We start from the raw sequence: 22967 nt of genomic DNA, 5'->3' as shown, positions 1-22967 counted from the left end.
TTCTTGCCACTCTTCCTCTTGTCACTCTGCACTGAAAGTAAAGGGGCTGAATAATTTTGCACGCCCAATTTTTCAGTTTTTTATTTGTTAACAAAGTTTGAAATATCCAATAAATTTCGTTCCACTTCATGATTGTGTCCCACTTGTTGATTCTTCACAAAAAATTACAGTTTTATATCTTTATGTTTGAAGCCTGAAATGTGGCAAAAGGTCACAAAGTTCAAGGGGGCTGAATACTTCCGTAAGGCACTGTATATCAAATGATACAGTGCAATTTTTCTGTTTCAATCCTTTTTATTTTATTTTTTAAGTAAAAAATTAAACAGAACCGCAAAGCAATCTCATAAATAGCACTGCAAACGTAGTGTAATAGGTACACATGTAAACCATAATGTCAGAACTGGACTGTTCAGTGAATCCAGTCAGGATTAAGAAGAGAGTAAAGTATGTAAAAAAAATAAAGGAATCAAACACAAGTCCATTAGCATGGGAGTAAATAGTCCAATCTCTGTAGAGGACCATCAGCTTATTAAGAACTATAACGGTATAATATATAGGAAGTTGGACAGTGGGGTCAGGCTGGCTTACATCAGCCCATTTATGCAATGTGCCCGCATGGGAGGACTATATTACAGATCCAACTACAAGGATAGTTGGGGCCTAAAGGGCCCATAGCACCAACAATGCACAGATAAAGCCACTTAACCTACCAGCATGTCTTTGGAGTTCATGTAGCATTAGGTATGCATTTTCTAGATGATAACTCTAAATCTGCTTTTTATATAGGAGGATTTTCTGTATTTTCGTATTTTATCTGTTAATTGTCCGACCACGATTCTGCAAGCTGTGTTAATGTGTTTGGTTCTCCATGTGCTTGGGACTACACGTCAGCCAACATAAGAAACACTGACATGCCAAACAGCTGTACAGTCCTCTGCTTGGCCTCCACCTGCTGTCTGACACAGATGCTCTCCTATTAACTGGAGGCTTGGGTAATGTCTTCAAGACAGACTGTATCTACACAGCAATAAATTAGCTTGTTGACTTGCTGGTAAGTGTATTTATCTGGCCGGAGATTTCTCTTGCTGGCTTTGGAAACATTTTTGAGATGTTCGCTTGCCCCTCTAGGCCAGAAAGTTCTGATCTTGTCATCTGTAATCTAGTACAGTGTGTACAACTAACTGAAAACATAATGCAGTAAATCTTGGGGATAAGTAAACCAGTATAGAAATGTCTGTGGAGAGAAAACGAGAGAGACAGAGTATAGAAACAAGATGAAAAGATTTCTTGTTCTGCAGCTCCCATTTGTTTCACAGTAGCTTCTCAGGAGAACACTCCAATAAGAAAAACATAGAGGATGATTTTCTAAACCAGTACAACTACCTGTGGATAAGGCTGTCAGAGGATAGACCACCACCATGCAATTGTCCTGTGGAATGATTTTGAGGTGCAGGAGTTTTCAAAGTCAGGTATGCATGTTTATGCCCTGAGCATGCACCTTTTGACATTGGTCTTGACTATGAGGAATTTTAGTATTTGTCTAGGAAAATCAGGCACACCTTTCCTTCTGGCAGCGGTGTTTTGGCATAAAAAATTAAAAAACACTAGAAGAATGAAATGTGTGCAGCGCGTTTAGGCACGTCAAGCGCTTGTCCGTGAAGTCATTTCATTGGCAAAAATAATAATTTCTACTGGTAATTTAAATGAAATAATACTCAACAGCTAAATGCCCCTAGTGTTACATGTGCCAAAGGTTTTTTTCTGTCAAAGCACCGCTACTCCTGGACATTGCACAGTGGAGGGGGGTTTTCTGCCTCTTAATGCCCCTGCCTCTAAACTCCTCTAAATGTCTATGTGTACATGGACACATAGGGTGAACATGCAGGGACGTTAGAGGCAGAAAAAAGATGCGAAATGCCCCTCAGAGCAGTGTTAAAAACGTCCAGTGTGCATGAGGCTTCAAATTCTATGCCAATGTAAAGATGTAGTGTGGTATTTACCTTTCTTGTAATCCCACTTCCAAATTTCCCTGAGTCACTGTCAACAAAGCTAGGGCCTCACAGGTGCCCCCTAGAAAGGCGAAGGCCCCTTTCATACATGCTGTCCGTTTGTCCGTTTTTCATGACGGATGATCATCAGTTAACATCCATTTTCATCCGCTTCCGTCAATGTCCATTTTTTTGAACGTATGAATGCCCTATTTTTCATCCATCAAAAAAACGGATCGGACGAAAAACGGATGAAAAACAGATAACTGACCAAAAACGGATAACAACTGACGAAAAACGGATAAAAAACGGATAACAACTGACGAAAAACGGATGAAAAACGGATAACAACTGACGAATAACGGAAGACAACTAATGAAAAACGGAGGAAAAACTGATGAAAAATGGATGAAAAATGGATGGAAAACTGATACATTTTGACGTGACTGAACTGATGGACTGAACGTATGTGTGAAAGGGGCCTAAATCAGCAGTGCCTTCCAGGAATTCATTACCAAACTGCGTGATCTCAGTAGATTTAGCAAAATCTCACCAAATGGGGGGTCTTATTTTTTATACATTGCCATAGCTTCAGCACTGGCTTAATGAGGCTCATTTTACTAACTCCATGGCAACGTGTAATTTGGTAGTGTGTAATAACATAGATCGGTGTGGCGCCAAAAAATAACTAGGGTGGAAATTAGGAAAAGAAATCTAGGCAGTTGATGATGATGAGCGATCCAAGGAGACCATACTTTGAGGAGGGTTGTTAGAACAGACCTCATTCAAGATGGCTCTCATCCTCTCCTATAATTTAGTACCCATGGCTCTCTGTTTACCATCCACAAAGCATGCTGATGATTCTATGGATATTTTTGTAATGAAACTACAGACCTGTGGACCAGTAGAAATTTTTGACCTTCCCTCTTACTGCAACACCCTTTAGTGGAGAACCCCATCCCCTTCCATATTGCTGTTTTTTGCAAGCCAAAATTGCTGTCCATCAATAACCAACCATGCAAAGAACAAGTACCTACTGCAGTGGTTTTTAACCTGGGTTCGATCGAACCCCAGGGGTTCGGTGAGTCCGTCTCGTGGGTTCGGCGGAGGTCAAGACACACACCCGACTCATATGATTCGTGATGACACGCCCCGCTCATTGGCTGCAGGTGATCACGCAACATCGCGTGGCCTATCTGTGCTTCAGGGAATTTGGCGCACCCAGTAGTCGAATTGTAACTGTCGTGATGGTACGTCGTGTGATTTCTTTCTTAATATTAATCCCTTCATACTAACTATGTCAAGCAAAAAAAGAAAGTGGTCGGACGAATGTGTACAATAAGGATTCACATGTATAACAGAACATGATGGGAGTTAGCGTCCAACTGCATGATTTGCAATGCCAAGTTGAGCAATTCTAGTCTAGCACCGGCAAAACTAAGAGAACACTTCCTTAAGCTGCATGGAGATGAAAAATACAAGAACACATCGCTCGCTGAATTCAAGGTGAGGAGAGCCAGATTCGATGAAAAGGCTAGTCTGCCTGTTCTCGGCTTTGTACCCATCAACAAACGGATTCTCAAAGCATCGTACGAAGCAACAGCAGGAGTCACACTGATTTGCAGTAAATATTCATTATTATGTTTTTGTTCTTGTGTGAAAATCATGTTTTAATGGTTTTGCTCTTTGTTCCTAATGGTTTTGTTCTTTAATGGTTTTGTTCATTTTGTGCACCTATGTATAAATATATACCTATGTTTTGAATTTGAAAAATCATATTTTATTTTTCCAATTAAGAAGGGTTCGGTAAATGCGCATATGAAACTGGTGGGGTTCAGTACCTCCAACAAGGTTAAGAACCACTGACCTACTGGATTCTTCTTGGCAGAGCTACGCAGCTTTGTACTACAGTCTTCCACATTCTGGCTACATGGTACAGATTTCTTGAAGCTGAAGGGTTCCTCCATAGGGAAAAGGGTGTGGCTTTTGACTATTTAGGCAGTTTCACCTTGTGAGCAGACATTTAATGCTCTGATTTGATTTTTTTTTTTTTTTTATAAGTTTATCAATGGCTCTTTGGTTAGCAATCCCATGAACTTTAAACATTATTTATTTTATATATTTATTACTGGTACTTGTATAGCGCTATCAATTTATGCAGCAAATGTCCGATTTTCCTTTAAAAGATAGCAGCAAAATACGTGATTACATTTAAGACCATGGCTGTGTAGTCCTTTTCATGAAAGCAAGGTTCTATTGTAGCAAGTATTCCACTGGAAAATTTACTTTTCATTTTCTGTCCAAATATGTCTCTGAGCACAATGCGCAGACAAGGTTTATTATAAACAAATACTGAGACTGAACAGATAACTTTTTTGGGAAGAAAACAATCTTTGCTGGAGTCTGGAAAGCGATTCCTGGGAGATGACTGTGGCAGAGTGTGATAAAAGGAATGACAGGCAGACTTGTTAAAGGGCACCAACACAAAGACCACAGCCAAGAGGCAGACTCTCCTACAGAACATTGAAAACACTCCGGATTCTGCATTTATATGTCAAATTGGGGGATTAGATTACATATGATAAGCATATGGATATCATTTATTTTATGCAAACAGATCTTTGACACAGCTCCAGGGTTTTGAACAAAGTTCCAGATATGTGTGAAAGCAATAAGGTAAAATTGAAAGGCTTTTTATGTGTATGTTTGTTCTGTGTAATGGGCTTGCAGTTGTGTGTCTTACTATATTTTTTGGAGATGAAACGGAATCCTGACCTACTTTTACTTTATAAAACTATACAATGGCAATGTTCCATTTCAACAGACACTAATTGGTATATTCATGAAGTACTCCTTTCGTGTTATTGGAGTAACATATACCTGAAAGTATTTAAATGATTCACATTTTTTTTTATGGTTGCTGAGTTATGTTTATATGACTCTATTTGATATACAGATTAGTAGGTGTTGCTATAGCAGCTTGTCACATAGTTATAAAAGGAGTAAAGGTGCATAACAGGCTCCATTGGGTTCCTGCTGTTCCTTTTACCACTCTTCCCCATGCCCTGTCCAAAGCAAAGTATGTCTAGGCATGGTCACCGGTGAATGCTGTCCTCTGCCTCTCACAATACTATACTCAGTGGCCAAGCAGCAATTTCCTGGGCCTGAAAGCTATCACGTGTTAGGCGGAAGGGAGCACATCAATCTCTCAGAAATTCAGTATCTGCAGGATTTTACATGCAGTATTGCAAGGTAATGTTATATTCAGACACCACATACACCCTCACCATTACATTCCAGTTTTCCATTTCAATACAGGGTGGCATTAAAGTGGAAGTGAACCCTCCTATCGTTTCTCAGCCAAGGAAGCTGCCATCTTGGACTCTGTTTATTCAACTTTGATGATGCTGCACATGTGATAATTTCTGACACCAGCCATTAGAATGGTTTGACAGTTTGGTTGAGAGCACAACAAATGTGACAATTAGCATTTCCGGCATGCCGGAAATGTAACTGTTTTTTGAAACTGTTAAACCAAAGGGTTTACTTCCACTTTAAAGCTGGCCATACACTAGCCGAAATATCGTTCAAACTCATTTTTCGAAAAATCGGCCGTGAGAGCAGACGATCGTGCCATTATATAATGACCGCATTTCGAAACGATAAATTGTTCAATGGAAATAAATGAATCAGTTTTCCGTTCAGATTGTCAGATATGCCTAGTGCAAACAGTTCGGGCGAGAATCACATTAACCTTTCAACTTATTGTTTGTTCGGCAGAATTTAACTTAAGATAAGTTAAAACCAATTTTCTATTTGTGCCCATTAACTGGATGAAAAACAAACGAACGGACCAAATGACAGATTTTTGAACGATTTTCCGGCTAGTGTATGGCCATGATTACTCCCCTCTGTTTGGCAACCTTTTAAGTTCCTTCCTGATGAAACACAGTTTTTCCCTCACTTCCTATATGACTATATAACCATTGTAACCAAGACTGTAGGGGAAATCTCTCTAACAGAGGAACCTGGACAACAGTAAAAATCTGACAGGGGTCTTTTACCACTCCTATCCAAAACAGATTTGATCAACAATTTTCCACTCGGCTCTCTCGAGCTTTCAGTTCAAGGATGTTGGGTGGGAGGGTGACGACGGGTCCACCATTGTAGCAAACAGCCTCATGGTGTATGGCTATCTTATTGAAATTGGCTGACGGGAGGAAAGACCAAAGTAATTACTCTATGCTATACATCAAACTGCTTATCTGCCATGTACAAATCCTATGTCAGATCTATTCAGGGGCAAACATATTTCACAGGTCTTCTACTGAGTGCCCTTGTTCTCCTGTATAGTAATTATTGAATTTTTGCTGTCATTTCAGGAATGAACAAAATATTTCAGGGCTTTTTCACACCTGTATCTTTCTGCACTAGAAAAAGGCAGGTCTCTACAAGGCACACAGAAAACAATTGTTTTCATGTGTCTTGTTCACACCAAAATGCTGGTGTGATGGGCAGATGTCTTCATTTTTCCACACAGCTCCGTACATGAACTGAGGGAAACTCACAGAAATGCACCCCACAACACTCAAGTGACAGGAATTGAAAGAGGAGAGAAGTGCATACTGGGCAGCTGCAGTGTGTCTGGACCTGCTCTCTCTACCAAGCCCTGGCACCAGTCCTGTGCCACTCAATAAGGGGGGGCTCTGATAGAAGAGCTCTGATGGGGAGGTTCTGATAAGGAAGACTGTGTTGGGGAGGCTCCGATGAGATAGACTATGATGGGGGGAAGGGGGCCATGATGGAGAGGCACTGATGGGGGGAGCTCTGATGAGGAGGACACTGATGGGGGGGAGGCTTTGATTAGGAGGACACTGTACTGTGATGGAAGGGCTTTGATGGGGTGGCTCAGATGGGGGGAGACTCTAATGCGGGGGAGGGAAGTCTCTTATGGGGAGGACTCTAATGTGGGCAGGGATGCTGATGGAATAACTGTGATGGGGAAGACTGATAGGGGGCTGTCACAGAAGGGCTTTGATTGGGACTAGAATCTAAAGAGGGGTTTGATGGGGTCTGTATAGAAAAGGAGTGCTCTGATGGGATCTATGATGTAAGGAGAAGCTCTGATGGGAACCACTGATTGGGGGTGGGGGGAGGTTCTAAAGGGGAGGACTCTGATCGAAGCGCTTTGATTGGGATTAGGATGTAAAGGGAGGTTTGATGGGGACTTTGATGTTAATTGTGGCTCTGATGGGGGCTATGATGTAAAGGGTGGCTCTGATGGGGACTATGATGTAAAAAGAGGCTCTGCAATAATGTTATCAATAAACTCTCTCCGTTTTCTCTCTCTGCAATCGGGAATAAGTGATGACACAGGATGGGGTGTGAACCTGTGCATAAAAGGTTTGGTCCAACTGCAAACCAACCTCCAGGACTCCTCTGTTAAAAAAGAAAGGCTTTGATAGTGTAATACCGTAAAAACACTATAACTTTTATTAAACGCAAAAGAATATATTATACTCAGTAAAGGCTTCTTTCTGGCAACTCAACGATGCTGATTTTTGTTAAAGTATCATCACATTGTGCTCCTTTAAAAATAACCATACCGTATTTCTCCTGAGGTTATCTGTGGGTTTTTCTTTGTATCCTGAACAATTCTGGCAATTGTGGCTGCAATCTTTCTTGGTCTACCTGACCTTAGCTTGGTATCAAGAGATCCCTGAATTTTCAAGTTCTTAATAAGTGATTGAACAGTACTGACTGTCGTATTCAAGGCTTTGGATATCTTGTTCCATCTTTATAAAGTTCCATTACCTTGTTATGCAGGTCTTTTGACAGTTCTTTTCTACTCCCCATTGACTATTTATACACAGACACTACACTGATTGCAATTTAAAAAGCCACAGATTTGAGAAATTACCCCTTAGCCCACGTTCACATTGGTCCATTTGGACATGCGATTTGACAATTGCACCGTCCGAATCGGTGCAATGCCAACTTTGTGGCGCCCCCCCCCGATTCCCAAAAGTCATTTTTTACTGCTTTTGGCAACTTCGGGGAGATTTCTATAGATATCTTTGAAATCACCCCTAAAGTCGGACTGAAATGCAGGCTTGATAATGGCCTCAGTGTGAACCTGGGCTTATATGCCATTTTAACCTGTGTTTGTCACCTTGCTTGTCTGTACCAAGGCCAAACATTCCAGGGTATGTAAACTTTTGATCAGGGTCATTTGGGAAATTTCTGTTATTATGGTTACAAAGGGGCCAAAAAACTATGTGATATTAAATCACTTCATATGATCACTATCCTTACAGAAAAGACAGCTTTTTTACATTATCTGTCAATTCCAAAGCGTCTCGATTTTTTCCAGTCTATGCAAACTTTTGAGTACAACCGAATATGTGTATAATATTTGTTGTTTATACAGTGCCTTGAAAAAGTATTCATACCCTTAAAATGTTCCACATTTTGTCATATTACAACCAAAAATGTAAATGTATTTTATTGTGAATTTATGTGATAGACCAACACAAAGTGGCACATAATCGTGAAGTGGAAGAAAAATGATAAATTTGTTTTTAAAACTTTTTACAAATGAATATATGAAAAGTGTGGCGTGGGTTTGTATTCAGCCCCCTTTACTCTGATAGCCCTAACTAAAATTTAGTGGAACCAATTGCCTACCTAAACTGACAGGCTGGGCAAGGGGAGTATTCATCAAAAAAGCAGCCAAGAGGCTCATGGTAACTCTGGAGGAGCTCCAGAGATCCACAGCTCAGGGGGGAGAATCTATTAGTTGTGCACTCCACAGATCTGGCTTTTATGGAAGAGTGGCAAGAAGAAAGCCATTGTTGAAAGAAAGCCATAAGACGTCCCATTTGCAGTTTGCGAGAAGCCACAGCAAACATGTGGAAGTAGGTGCTCTGGTCAGAAGAGACCAAAATTAAATTTTTTTGTCCTAAAAGCAAAATGCTATGTGTGGTGGAAAACTAACACTGCGCATCAACCTGAACACACCATCCCCACCATAAAACATGGTGGTGGCAGCATCATGTTGTGAGGATGCTTTTCTTCAGCAGGGACAGGGAAGCTGGTCAGAGTCGATGGGAAGATGGGTGGAGCCTAATACAGGGCAGTCTTAGAACAAAACCTGTTAGAGTGTGCAAAAGACTTGAGGCTGGGGCAGAAGTTCACCTTTCAGCAGGACAACAACCTTAAACATACAGCCAGAGCTACAATGGAATGGTTTAGATCAAAGCATATTCATGTGTTAGAATGGCCGGTCAAAGTCCAGACCTAAATCCAATTGAGAATCTGTGGCAAGACTTGAAAATTGCTGTTCACATACGCTCTCCATCCAATGTGACAGAGCTCAAGCTATTTTGCAAAGAAGAATGAGCAGAAATGTCACTCTTTAGATGTGCAAAGCTAATAGAGACATATAGGCGGTCCCCGGGTTACAAACAAGATAGGGTCTGTAGGTTTGTTCTTAAGTTGAATTTGTTTGTAAGTCGGAACAGGTACATTTTTTAAGTGTAGTTTTTTGAGTAGCAAAGGGAATGGTTAACACCCCTGTAACATTTGTTTTGTTTTCTTTGGCCCTGTTCAGAAGATTTCACCTCACTTTCTGTCCCTGTGATAATTGAATTTTGAAAAATTTGGGTTGTAATGGAAACAAAGATTGGTGATAAAGCTCCAAGTGGAGACACCTTTTCCCATGATAACTCCCAATAAACTACATTTACGTTTTTGGCTGTAACATGACAAAATGTGGAACATTTTAAGGGGTATGAATACTTTTTTTAAGGCACTGTACATGTAGTAGGTCCAAAAACAATAGAGTTCATTTTGCTTTTGTTTGTTTTATAAAGTGTGTTTTTTTTTTTTTTTTTTTTTAATCCCATCTAAACATACCGACCCTCACACTAACCAAGATCAAGCCTAGACACGCGGTTAAAAAGAAACACTATTCCTGGCGTTCTTGTGACCTTGGAGATAAAATGTGGCGCTCCTGAATGACTTTGTTTTGTGGATTCCTCATACACATTCAAATGTGTAGTGAGCTACCTATTACGGATCTTCTCATAAACCATCATTCAGAGTGTCCATGTGTTTGCTTTCCAGATTCTGGCTACTCCCGTTTTGATAAATTCTCCTCAACGTATGTTTTTCTCCATTCAGAAGGAGAAAGAGAGCACAGGGGTGGGTTTTTTCACAGCGATTATGTGATTGGGAAGCCGGTCTCCGAGCTACCAATCTCTCTAGGATGAGACCTGGAGTTGTCAGGAAGCTTGGTCTGCGTGCTGGGAGTGCAATATAGATTGAACACCGGTGCACATACTGTATATGCAGCTCCTCTGAAGAGAACTCCATTCTGTGATAGTATATGTGACACCAGCATAAATAGGTTCAATTGCATACATTGGAGTGTAGCTCATGGTGGCCATATTTAAAAACAGCCAATTCCAAGCCTGTTTTTACATTTAAGGAAACTGGTCACCACATCTTGGTTAAGAACTATTTTCAGTTACCAAGCTAGCAAGAACCCTGAGGTGTCTGCACAGACCAGTGTTCATTCTAGAAATGCTTCTGTAGACCCTTGGGGAATAAATTGCAAATAGGCCAGCAGGCAACCCGGGTGAGGACATTGGCTTAATATGATTATGACCACCAATGACTTCAGCCAGCTCTTGTCCCCATTGTTTGTATTCAGGTGCCAAGCTAGGAACTGTCTGTTGCAATAGGGAGTTCATCAGGAGTCGACTGTCATTTTGTTTAAATGAGTTGTCTGGTTTTGTTCGTTGTGATTGGTGATATGTCTGCATCACTGGAAGGCATGATTTACACCTTGGGCATATTTTTTTTATTTTTTTTTTGCTGTGTGATATATGTGAATAAGTAGGGGTACTAGTCTTTACTCTTTATTCACATTGGGATCAGAGGGCCACTCTCTTTTAAAGGAGGCTTCCAGATTCTGATAATTCCCCATATCCACTGGGTCAGGGATGTGAGGTTGAGCCCCTTGTACTCATCAACATTAGGACAAGTTGCTTTGCCAAGGCTCCCAACCCCAGCAAGGTACCCTCCCAATGCTGAATGCGTGTTGCCTGCTATGGTTCAAGAGGGGGTGCATGTTAGATACATACTCTGATGATGGTCCAGTGTGGATTTTGAGGGGAACACCATGTTTTCTTTTTCTTGTTTTTGCACGAGGTTCACCCTGCAGATCTTATATGAAACTTTGGAGGGACCCCACGTAGATGACTTTATTGGTTACTAGGACATGTTTTTTTGGCCCAAACAGTGTCCTTGGTTCCTAGGAGGACGGTGGCCTTTGTTGGGAAATGTAATTTAATGCTAAATGTTTGGCTTTAGTACATCATATAGGGGCATCACTTTACAGGCAGAGTAAAGGCATCCTCTAAAATGTTATTTAATCCTACGTTAACACCTATGCGCTTTTTAGTGCTTTTGCATTTTGCAGAAATGCAATACAGTCCATTTAACATGATTTCCTATGGTACACGTTCAAATCTATGCGTTTTTCAGCTGGTGCATTTTTGAAAAGGGTTGGGGGCCTTTTCTCCTGCAACGTTTTGCGTGTAATAGACTTCAATAGAGTCGCATCAGAAATGCAGGTTTAAAAACGCAAAACGCTCCACAAAATGTGCCTGAAAAATGCATCATCCGCAACCGCATAGTTAAAAACTTAGATTTAAGGAATTGTGCATTTGTAATGTTACCCTTTAAGTCTGATTGAAAGAGCTGTTTCCTGTTTTTTCATTTTTGCATTGATACATGTCCCCTTGGCAGTGCCCAATTCCCCATGCCCTTTCACAATCCCCTGCATATTAGCCTTAAAAATTGAGAGATTTTTAAGATTTGGCTCCTGTTGACTCCAGTGCGGTTCAGATTAACGTTCGCAATTCCCAAACGTTTTTAACCACTTCTGGACTGGAAGGATTTGCCCCTTTAATGACCAGACAGTATTTTGTGATTCAGCACTGTGTTATTTTAACGGACAACTGCGCGGTCGTGCAACGCTGTACCTACTGTAAATAAAATTGATGTCCTTTTTTTTCCCACAAATAGAGCTTTCTTTTGGTGGTATTTGATCACCTGTGCAATATTTATTTTTTGCGCTATAAACAAAAAAATATTGAAAACAAAACAATTCTGAAAAAAAATATATAATTTTCACATTCTGCTATATAACATTCCCAAAAAAAAAAAATCAAAAAATCTAAATTTTTTAACATTTTAGGCCAATTTGTTTTCTGCTACATATTTTTGGTAAAAAATCGCAATAAGCGTATTTTGATTGGTTTGCGCAAAAGTTATCGCGTCTACCAACTACGGGAAAGATTTATATCATTTTTATTGTTTTTTTTTTTTTTACTAGTAATGGCGGCGATCTGCGATTTTTTTTTGCGGGGCTGTGACATCGCGGCAGACAGATCGGACCCCTAACTGACGTTTTTGACACTTTTGGGGGACCAGTGACATTACTACAGTAATCAGTGCTAAAAAAGAGCACTGTTACTGTAATAATGACACTGGCAGGGAAGGGGTTAACGCTGTCGGTGATCAAGGGGTTAAATGTGAGCCTAGGGGAGTGATTCTAACTGTATGGGGACAGGGCTTGTGAAATGATCACAGAGACCTTTGATCCTGCATAGAAGGATCACAGGCACTCTGTGATCATTCCAGGGAGAAGAATGGTCAGCTGTGTTAACAACAGCTGACTGTTCTTCTCTCTCAGCGGGGAGCGATCGTGGGTGTCAGGTAGCAATCGGAGCCGCCTGCCCCGTGCATCAGAGTTCCCGCTGATGAGTGGGGGCAGGAGTGCCTGCGCACTTGCCCCCTAGCTGCAGGCGCGTGACCGACTTAGACCTACGTCAGTTCGTGCAGGATAGCCAGTAAATCGGCAGAGGACCGTCCGGAAGTAGTTAAAATGCAAAATGCAAATCAATTTATAACTTTTTTGAAATGCTTTTTTTATGGATATTTTTGTTGTTGTTCTGTAAAATTATAAGCTTTAATAATCATTTCTTTGTCAGTGGGCAAACGTACAAAATCAGCAGAGGATAAAACCTTTTTTTCCCATCACTATATATTTTGACGAGCGGGGGCGGGAGCCCGCCCCCTAGCAGCAGGCGTTCGACCGACATATAGCTACGTCGGTTCGCGCAGGAGCGGCTGCCTGCCGCAGTATAACTGCGATGGGCGGTCGGCAACCGGTTAAACTGTTCGGCAAACGTCCTGTGAATCAAACCCAGACCGAATTGGAACATCACAAGTAGTGAATTGCAAATTAGCTTAACCCTTATTGCTTGAGAAATAAACACGATTAGTTGTAGTTCGTAAATTCTGTGCTTCCTCATTTCAAAGCAATATCTAGCTTTTTAATAATTGTGGAGTTCTTCCAAAAAAGTTCTTCACAGTGCAGCTCTAGTTACTTTTATATTTTTAATTCCTGTCGCAACTGAATTCAACTGTTTGTTTTAGCTTCGGCTTTTCATGTTTAGTTAAGAGGAAAAATAATTGCTATGGTGCATTCAGCCATCTTGACACAATTTCTGTCACCCTTTGGGTGTGGAGGTCACATAGAAAAGTGTAGGAGCACTTAATTCATGTGGCCTCTTGCTCTCTGAAGGGTCACGATTAACACAGACTTGAAGGAATTCTATCTCACTGCTCCCCAGGGGGCTGCTTGGCATTTAATAAGACAGCTTTACACTTTGATCATTTTACAATTGTGTCCAAGCGTTTCATCATGTTTCAGAGGTGTGTAAAGACCACACTTCTCCTATTGCTATGTTCTGCATTACCTGAGTTAAGCATCCTATAAGACCCTTTTGGGTCTAAAGAGACATCGCAACATAACCACATTATCGTTTTTAGAAAAATACAGCAAATTCTGCTAAACTCCTGTCCCAAAAAAAGCTTTTATTCAAATATATTGCATAATAGCTTGCATAGCTGTTCGTCCATTGAAACTGCATGTAAAATCATAACCATATTGAATGGTGCATCATCCATGTAGCCTTGCTACATAAGCCTATTATGACTGTATCTAAACACCAGCAGGAGTGGGTGGGCTAGCCAAGGCCTGACACCAGCAATTTCTTCACCTAACTGAAGTTAAACATTGTCTCATGAGGACAATGGTCTACGAGAAGCTCATCTCTATTCTGAATGATACATACGCCCAATTCCTGGAGGTTTGGGAACCACGGGTGGCCTATAATAATGACAGCTTGAACCTGGACCACTCCTTGTTCTCCTCGTGATGACACTAATGTTACTTTTTACCATGGACCTACGGTTGTATACCGCAGAATTCCGCTACCCCTTCCTACCTTTTCTTTCCCCCTTTTCTTCTATTTTCTGCCTTTTTTTTTTAAATCAGTGGTTTGCTGGTTTTGGCCCTTCATAAGCCCTCCTCTTTTGCTGGCCTGTACAGAAAACCTCAACCACCTCGGGTTTTGGGTGGCTCCAATCATGCATGATGTGCAGATCCCGCGTACTTGAGCACTTTTTTGTACTATTGCGCACTCATGGCCTAGATGAGTACCACCCATGCCTTTTGTACTGCCTTCATAATTGTAGGTCTATCGGCCCATCCCCTTTTCCTCCTTGTCTTTTATTGCCTCATTGGCACCTGTTACCTTTTACACCATATTTTGATGTTTGCTTCCCACTTTGCTTCTTTGACAATTTCAATAAACATTTTGTAAAAGAAACTGCAAGCAAAATCGTTTTGTGAAAATAGGATAAAATTAAATTTTCCCAGGTTTTATTCTCTGCAGATCAAAAATGTGCGAAGGTAGAAAATACTGCATTATGGCTGCTAAATCACAATGACTATCCTAGGAAAAAAGTACGCTCCTCGCCATCCAGTGTGTTTTTTTTCCAAATTTACACATTTAAATTTGCCACATTTGCACAAAAGGAATTTGCATGCAGTTTCGATAAATACCTATGCAACTTTTTATAAATACAACCCATTTTGTGTGCCAAATGCTTTTGCAAACTGTGCCCTACATAGGCTCTCTATCGAGCAGAGCTGTGGATACAACATAGAAGGCTCCCCCATTACAGGCTGCCTGCAGATAACTACAGGAGGCAGATTACTGGTCTTTATTACAGAAAACACCTGAACAGAGGCAAAGTACAGGAATTTGTATGCTAGCATTCTGCACAGATCTAAAAGAAATACACAAAAGGCAATAATATTAAATTGAGAATACACATACACACAATTGTATGTAGACAACATTTGTTTAGCCCATAACTTAGGGAAATGTGATTTTCTGTTACTGTGTATAGTCAGAAATGTATGAGTAATAATACTAAAGAAACTGATGGGACTACTAAAAGGGCATACAGTCTCCATGCAAATGTCTGTAAAGATTGTGATATACAGTAGCTGTAGTAGATTGTCACAATTCATTGGTTTTGATTTATAGTGTTGAAGATTCATTAATCATCAAAGTGGCTTCCTCAGTTCAGCGACAACTCCAGTTAATTTTGACACACTACTAATGACTATGCAGATTATATTTCACTGGTAGGACTTGAACCCAGGACTCCAACTCTTGGAAGCTGCAGTGTTAAATATAAAAATCAGTATAATTTTGCTAAAGCCATGTTTTGAAACTATTGTGATGCCATACTTCTGCTATAACCATGGCTGTCAAGCCAAAGCTCATCTTCTTACCTGTATTGTGCACCATGAAGGGTTCTATTATAAAAAGGATCAACTAAACTCACCATGTTATAATAAAGTACTCCAAACAGACACTTAGACAAAAGACAAACCAAAAAATAACTGTAGTGAAATAACAGTAGAATGTAGTAGCTGTCAAAGTAAAAGCATCAACTATTAGCTCCTTTTTTAAATGCTAATGCATGTCTATACACTCTAGCTTAGCTTGCGAAAGGAGCGCGCATTCTCGCCACCCTCCAAATGCGCATGCTCTGAGGCGGGTCGTGAGTGAGCACACCGGTGACACCACCCTGACTTGCGCTGTGTCCCAGAGTGCGTTCCAGCACTCTCCTTCGGCTCTCCGTCATCCCACCACTATCCTGTGGGCCAGAAAGCCACAGGAGTAGCGAAGATGGCTTCCAGCACGGACCACTGCAGTCCCAAATCATCAGATGCTCATACCTTTTTAGATGTGCTTTTACCCACGTCTCAAATATATAGATGTATATCCAAAAAGCTTTAAAGTGTTGAAGGGAGGACGAAACTCGTTGACGCACTTTCCAGTTCTGAGTCCTAACTACGTCACTTCCTGTTGCCGTGGACTTCTGTACAACTGCCCTGTCGGTTTAGAATACAATAGCTCAGTGGGGAGTGTTCTTCCATCAATGGCCAGTATGTGGAATTAAGTAAAAAAAAAAATACTCATCTATGGGCTGCCTTACAGTGTTCTTTGTAGTAGCCACAGAGCTGTATATGCATTAAAGTAACACTAAAGCTTATTTAAAAAAAAAGTAAATGTGTTATACTTACCTGGTCTTCCTGGGGTGCTTCAGGCTCCTCCTCTTCGACAAGTACCCTCATAAAAAGCCACTTTCTTTGGGGGCACTCATGCAGGCTCACTACGAAGCCGCCCTGTCTGCATCTATTGACACAGACCAGGTGGCTCTGCCCTGCCTCCCGCTCCCTTGTCACAGAAATTGATTGGCAGCAGTGGGAGCCAATGTCTTCCACTGCTCTCAATCTGCCCAGTGAAGTAGGAGACAGCAGCGAGAGCCGCTGCTCTCGTGCACATCGTTGGATCGGGATCTGGCTCAGATAAGTATAAGTGTGTACGGGGGGGGGGGGATTCTGGTAGGATCCTGTGGCACAGAGGGTTTTTTTACCCTAATGCAAAGAATGCATTAAGGTAAAAAGCCTTAAGACTGTAGAGCCACTTTAACAAATGTAACTATGAATACTTAGAAATTAGATTGTAGTTTCTGCTTAAACATGCCTTAAAAAAATGCAGCTTTATCATATTTTCAGTATCTATTCATAAATTTTTTCTTTCAATTTCTTTCCAGGGTGGACTGCATTCTTTTATACGTTGAGTGGTCTAATAAGCGCAGGTGAGTGTTTGTAATAGACAGTTATTATTGCTATTTACTGTTCTGCAATTTGGGTAACTATCATACTGTGTTGGCCAGATTGTAGTGTGTTGAAAAAGACAGGGGCGCCCACATACGGTATCTCACAAAAGTGAGTACACCCCTCACATTTTTGTAAATATTTTATTATATCTTTTCATGTGACAACACTGAAGAAAATGATACTTTGCTACAATGTAAAGTTGTGAGTGTACAGCTTGTATAACAGTGTAAATTTGCTGTCCCCTCAAAATAACTCAACACACAGCCATTAATGTCTAAACCGCTGACAACAAAAGTGAGTACACCCCTAAGTGAATATGTCAAAATTGGGCCCAAAGTGTCAATATTTTGTGTGGCCACCATTATTTTCCAGCACTGCCTTAACCCTTTTGGGCATGGAGTTCACCAGAGCTTCACAGGTTCCCACTGGAGTCCTCTTTCACTCCTCCCATGGCGACATCATGGATCTGGTGGATGATAGAGACCTTGCGCTCCTCCACCTTCCATTTAAGGATGCCCCACAGATGCTGAATAGGGTTTAGGTCTGGAGACATGCTTGGCCAGCCCATCACCTTTACCCTCAGCTCCTTTAGCAAGGGAGTGGTCATCTTGGAGGTGTGTTTGGGGTCATTATCATGTTGGAATACTGCCCTGCAGCCCAGTCTCCGAAGGGAGGGGATCATGCTCTGCTTCAGTATGTCACAGTACAAGTTGGCATTCATGGTTCCCTCAATGAACTGTAGCTCCCCAGTGCCGGCAGCACTCATGCAGCCCCAGACGATGACACTCCCACCACCATGCTTGACTGTAGGTAAGACACACTTGTCTTTGTACTCCTCACCTGGTTGCCACCACACAAGCTTGACACCGTCTGAACCAAATAGGTTTATCTTATGCCCCATACACACGTGCAGATTATCTGAAGACTTTTGTCTGCAGACTTACCTTTTCTATGTAGTGCAAGGGCCTGCCGGATTGCATACAAATTGAAAGTGTTTAGGTTTGACCTCATATTATATGGTTTTGGTAAGTCTGCAGACAAAAGTCTTCAGATAATCTGCACGTGTGTACGGGGCATTAGTCTCATCAGACCACAGGACATGGTTCCAGTAATCCATGTCCTTAGTTTGCTTGTCTTCAGCCAACAGTTTGCAGGCTTTCTTGTGCATCATCTTTAAAAGAGGCTTCCTTCTGAGACAACAGCCATGCAGACCAATTTGATGCAGTGTGGTGGTCTGTGCACTGACAGGCTGACCCCAGGCCTTCAAACTCTTCAGCAATGCTGGCAGCACTTATTTCCCAAAGACAACATCTGGATATGACGCTGAGTACGTGCACTCAACCCCTTTGGTCGACCATAGCGAGGCCTGTTCTGAGTGGAATCTGTCCTGTTAAACCGCTGTATGGTCTTGGCAAATGTGCTGCTTTTCAGTTTCAGGCTCCTGGCAACCTTCTTATTGCCTAGGCCATCTTCCTGTAGAGCAACAATTCTTTTTTCAGATCCTCAGAGTTCTTTGCCATGAGGTGCCATGTTGAACTTCCAGTGACCAGTATGAGAGAGTGAGAGCGATAACACCAAATTTAACACACCTGCTCCTTATTCACACCTGTGACCTTGTAACACTAACGAGTCACATGACACCGGGGAGGGAAAATGGCTAATTGGGCCCAAATTGGACATTTTTACTTAGGTGTGTACTCACTTTTGTTGCCAGCGGTTTAGACATTAATGGCTGTGTGTTGAGTTATTTTGACATTGTAGCAAAGTGTAATTTCTTCAGTGTTGTCACATGAAAAGATATAATAAAATATTTACAAAAATTTGACGGATGTACTCACTTTTGTGAAATACTGTACATGAACTACAAATCCCATCTGTTTCCCCATAGTGTCCCTTATGTTTAGATTGTCAGTGCACTAAACTCATGTTCCACATTTTAAATATTTCATTTACTTCTTTGGCGAGAGTCCTTCTGTGGAGCTCCAGCCAGTAAATTTCCCTGCTGGAATCCTGGAGATGTACGAGCAAATAAACAGTGAATCATCACCTCTGATGAAACTTATATTTGCCTGTAGACACTTGCTACTATCCTTCTCCATTCCAGTATTCAATCAGAACCATTTCTTTATTCAGTATGTTTTGGTTTTTTTTTCACATGGAATTTAATATTTAAAATATATTTTGTTTAGGGCCAGAAAATGCCCAGAAGAAGGTTGAAGCTCACCACACAGCAGTCCTGGATGATGGGGACAATGTCATTTTTGAAAACAAGGTGGGTTTGAATAAGAACAACAATCTTCTCTGTTAAGGTTAACCTACAACTATAGTCCTTTTTGTCTCTGCTGTCCACACATGTATCTCTTTTTAAAGCGGAGTTCCACCCATTTTCACATGTTGTTTGCATCAGATAGTCCATCAGCAGTACAGTTTTAAATGTATATCCATTATTTATTTATTTATTTTCTAAATACCCTTTTTTTTGTATGTAGGCGGCACTTCCGGTCCCGGCCACCTAGGCAATTTGGTCATTGGGCGATTCTCTTGGACTCCTGGGATATCGGCAGCATCTATCCCAGGAGTCCTCGAGAAGCCTAATAATGAAATCTTGCTGTATTTTCGGGACACCGCCATTGTGTTTGCCATAACAACGGGGCGGGCCGTCCAATGCCACCATTGCTATGGTAACTTGTAATCAACAAAGTGCACCGTGCAGTATCATTACAGAGCAGGCACGAGATCGGGAGGTGCATGCTGGGTAGCCAACTGACCAGAATCCCAGAAAAAAATAGGAGCGGGCTTGGCGTCCGCAGGTAGGGGCAAGGGGGGGGCAAATCGATCAACTTCCCCTTTCAAGCGGTTGTTAAGCCACTTTATACCATCCTGTCTGGTCTGTTTAATAATCCTGTGTGTCTGTGTATGTGTTTTAAAAAATAAGCCATTCTTTACCAATTTTCAGAGGGCCGAGCGCCGCTCATGTGACCCGTCAGCTCTCTCCTCTCCCTGTCTGACAGCTGCCTGCAGCGGGCGGGGCAGAGGGTTCCTCACTGATGTCAGTTGCAAGGAGAGAGGAGAGGAGGAGAGAGGCGGCGGGTCCCGTGAGCAGCTAGTGGTGCTCTGAAAACTTGTAAAGAAAGTTTTTATAAAACCCAGGCACAGGGGCACACAGGATTTTTAAACAGACTGTAGACAGGATACAAAACTTTAAATGAAACTACAGCAGCAGGAGGGGAGGGGGGCGGCACTGACACAGGAGCAGACAGGCAGGGAGAGAGGGGGGGAGAGAGGACAGAGGAGGATAGAGGAGGACAGGAGGGCTACGCATGAAGGAGGCACGTAAACTGACCACAGTGTCAGGGCTCAGTAGCCCTGGTCAGTTTACAGAGGGGAGGACATAGTGAGGCAGAATCAGCCAGGTATTTTAGGTAGAAGGGGCCAAATTACACAGCAAAGCACTGTGCTGTATAACATGCTTTAAGGGAACAGGATCAATTTTTTTTTTTTTAACAAAATGCTTTAAAAATAAATGCTGCTGTTTGCTCTTTAAAAATAAATACTCAAAAAAAGTATAATGACTAAGTACCTCCCCTTCATGACATTGTTGAAAATGGGCGGAGCACGGGTGATCTTAAAATGATGCCCCCCCTGAAAAAACGTTCTGGACGCCCACATCATCAGTGGCCACTGCCTGCCTGACGAGATCCTGTGAGTAATGACTTAGAAGTAAAAAGAATGATTACAGTTACAACATTGTAGAAGTAAAGAGAATCACAGGAGGTGCTTTTTTAAAAAAAAAAAAAACATTGCCTAGAAAACGGAGCTCTGCTTTAAATTGTTATTCTTTCTCAATATTCTATATGTCCCAGAAGGTCTGAACCAAGACAAAAAAATGTGCTTGGATGCCAAGATTTCACATAGGTTTCACCTACTTTGCTGTGTTGTCAATTTTAAGTTACCTAAGCTATGTTGTCAAAATGATATAATAGAGGTTTTGACAGGTATAGCCACAAGCAAAAAACTTTGTAGGAGGACTGGCCCCAGCTTTAAATTCGCAGCTGTTCTATTGTAAGGAATCTAGTCTAAAGTCATCTGATAAGGATTTCAGCATCTCTTCTATAAAGAAGAAATCAGGGTCTATCATAGAATATTAGATTATTCTTTACTCTCAAATCCTATAATGGAGTCCTACATGTTACCAGACTCAATGGTTCTAACTCTCCAGAGTGGCTAAAATCATAAAAAGTCCCAATATCTTTTCATTAGATGTACTACCATTTATGATGATTTTGAAGATCTTTTCCTTTATCAGCTAATATCTGCACTTGATAAAGGAACAAAAATGGTTTTATTTAAAGTGTATCCAGTCTACCCAGTTGCCTGTACACATGCTGTTTGTTCGCAGATTAGTGAAAGATCAACGTAAGCCTGTCATGGGGGAAATCTGAGTGCTTCCATTAACATCTTACCGCTGGGCCTATTGTACAATGACGGCAGGGTGTGAGTATGGTTGTTCTGGGACGACATCATATGATGTTGTCCTAGAACACGCCTCTCACGTGGTCGCGGGGCTGCGCAGCAGGGTGATCTGTCTGTCTGATAACTGATCACTGCACCTGCCTGTTGCCAGTGTCATGTGATCGCTGTGACCAATCAAAGCAGATCAGATAACAATTGTAAACAATGGATGGCTTCCTTTAATGCCATTCATTGTATACAATTGTGTTGCTAGCTGTGATTTGTCACAGTGATCACATGGTAGACAGGCTAATCGCATGTACCATGTGAGTAGCTTTGACTAATCACAACAAAAGACACTGCATGAACTAGTTTAATTAAGTAAAAATGGTTGCTTATAACATTGAAATTCATTGGTATATGCAATCATAATATATATAAAAAAAAAAAAAATCCTGATCACTTCCCCAAAGTAGTACAGTGTTACTACAGTAACACTTTATAGTTCTGGTCACAGTTTGTTAGAAAAAAAAATTGTAAAAACAATATAATAAAAACATACTGTCACCAGGCAGTGTCCCTGATCACAACCACAGCAGTTATATGATATGATACTGTACTACACTGGTGACAGTATGTAAAAAAAAGAAATGTGAAAAACATTTTTTAAAAAATAACTTCATTTTCCAAATAATTGTGACAAAAATGACAACTTCAAAAGGCTTGCCATGCCTCTTCCTAAATATATTTGTCTACTTTCTAAAAAAAAGGGTAATTTGGGGAGTATTTGTTCTTTCCTGGCATTTTCGGGCCTCAGGAAACGAGATAGGGTGTCAGTACATCAGGCTTGATTCATTTCAGATATACTGTATATACCATAGTTTGTGGACTCTATAACTTTCCTACAGACTAAATAATATTCACAGATGTGGGTTATTTTCACCAAAGAAGTGGAGCAGAATACATTTTGACCTAAATGTATGAAGAAATTTTATTTATTTGCTAAATTTTATAACAGAAAGTTTTTTCCAAGATTTTTCATTATTTTTCGTTTATTTGTAAAACAGTAAAAAACCCAGTGGTGATTAATTACCACTAAAAGAAAGCTATGTTTGGCCTGGGCAGGATGTGGCTAAAAGTGCCTGGTATTCTAGATTGTAAGCTCTAACGAGCAGGGCCCTCTAGTTCCTCCTGTTTTGAACTGTATTGTAACTGTATTGTCTTCCCTCACATTGTAAAGCGCTGCGCAAACTGTTGGTGCTATATAAATCCTGCATAATAAATAATAATAATAATTAAAGTGGTTAATGCAGCCCTTCTGAAGATGCTATTTGGCAGTCTGTTATGCTGACCCTCTGGTTTCTGTACTTTCTGGGTCACTTTAGAAAAGTTAAAGAAAAGTA

The 22967-nt window shown here is 41.0% G+C and overlaps 1 protein-coding gene across 1 annotated transcript in view; it reads left to right on the top strand.

The window, feature by feature from the left end:
- Window positions 1-22967, top strand: part of PIR (pirin) — an 84425-nt gene that overhangs the window by 56579 nt on the left and 4879 nt on the right. The window contains exons 6-7 of the mRNA XM_082248484.1: window positions 17046-17090; window positions 19302-19384. Of these exons, the coding sequence (XP_082104610.1) occupies window positions 17046-17090; window positions 19302-19384 (128 nt within the window). The remainder of the gene's footprint in view (window positions 1-17045; window positions 17091-19301; window positions 19385-22967) is intronic.

The sequence above is a fragment of the Pelophylax lessonae genome (genome assembly GCF_965119305.1).
Source record: "Pelophylax lessonae genome assembly, chromosome: 2".
In the NCBI taxonomy this organism is placed as follows: Eukaryota; Metazoa; Chordata; class Amphibia; order Anura; family Ranidae; genus Pelophylax; species Pelophylax lessonae.
The sequence above is the reverse complement of the archived record's forward strand: the minus strand, read 5'-3'. Positions and strand labels throughout refer to the sequence as shown.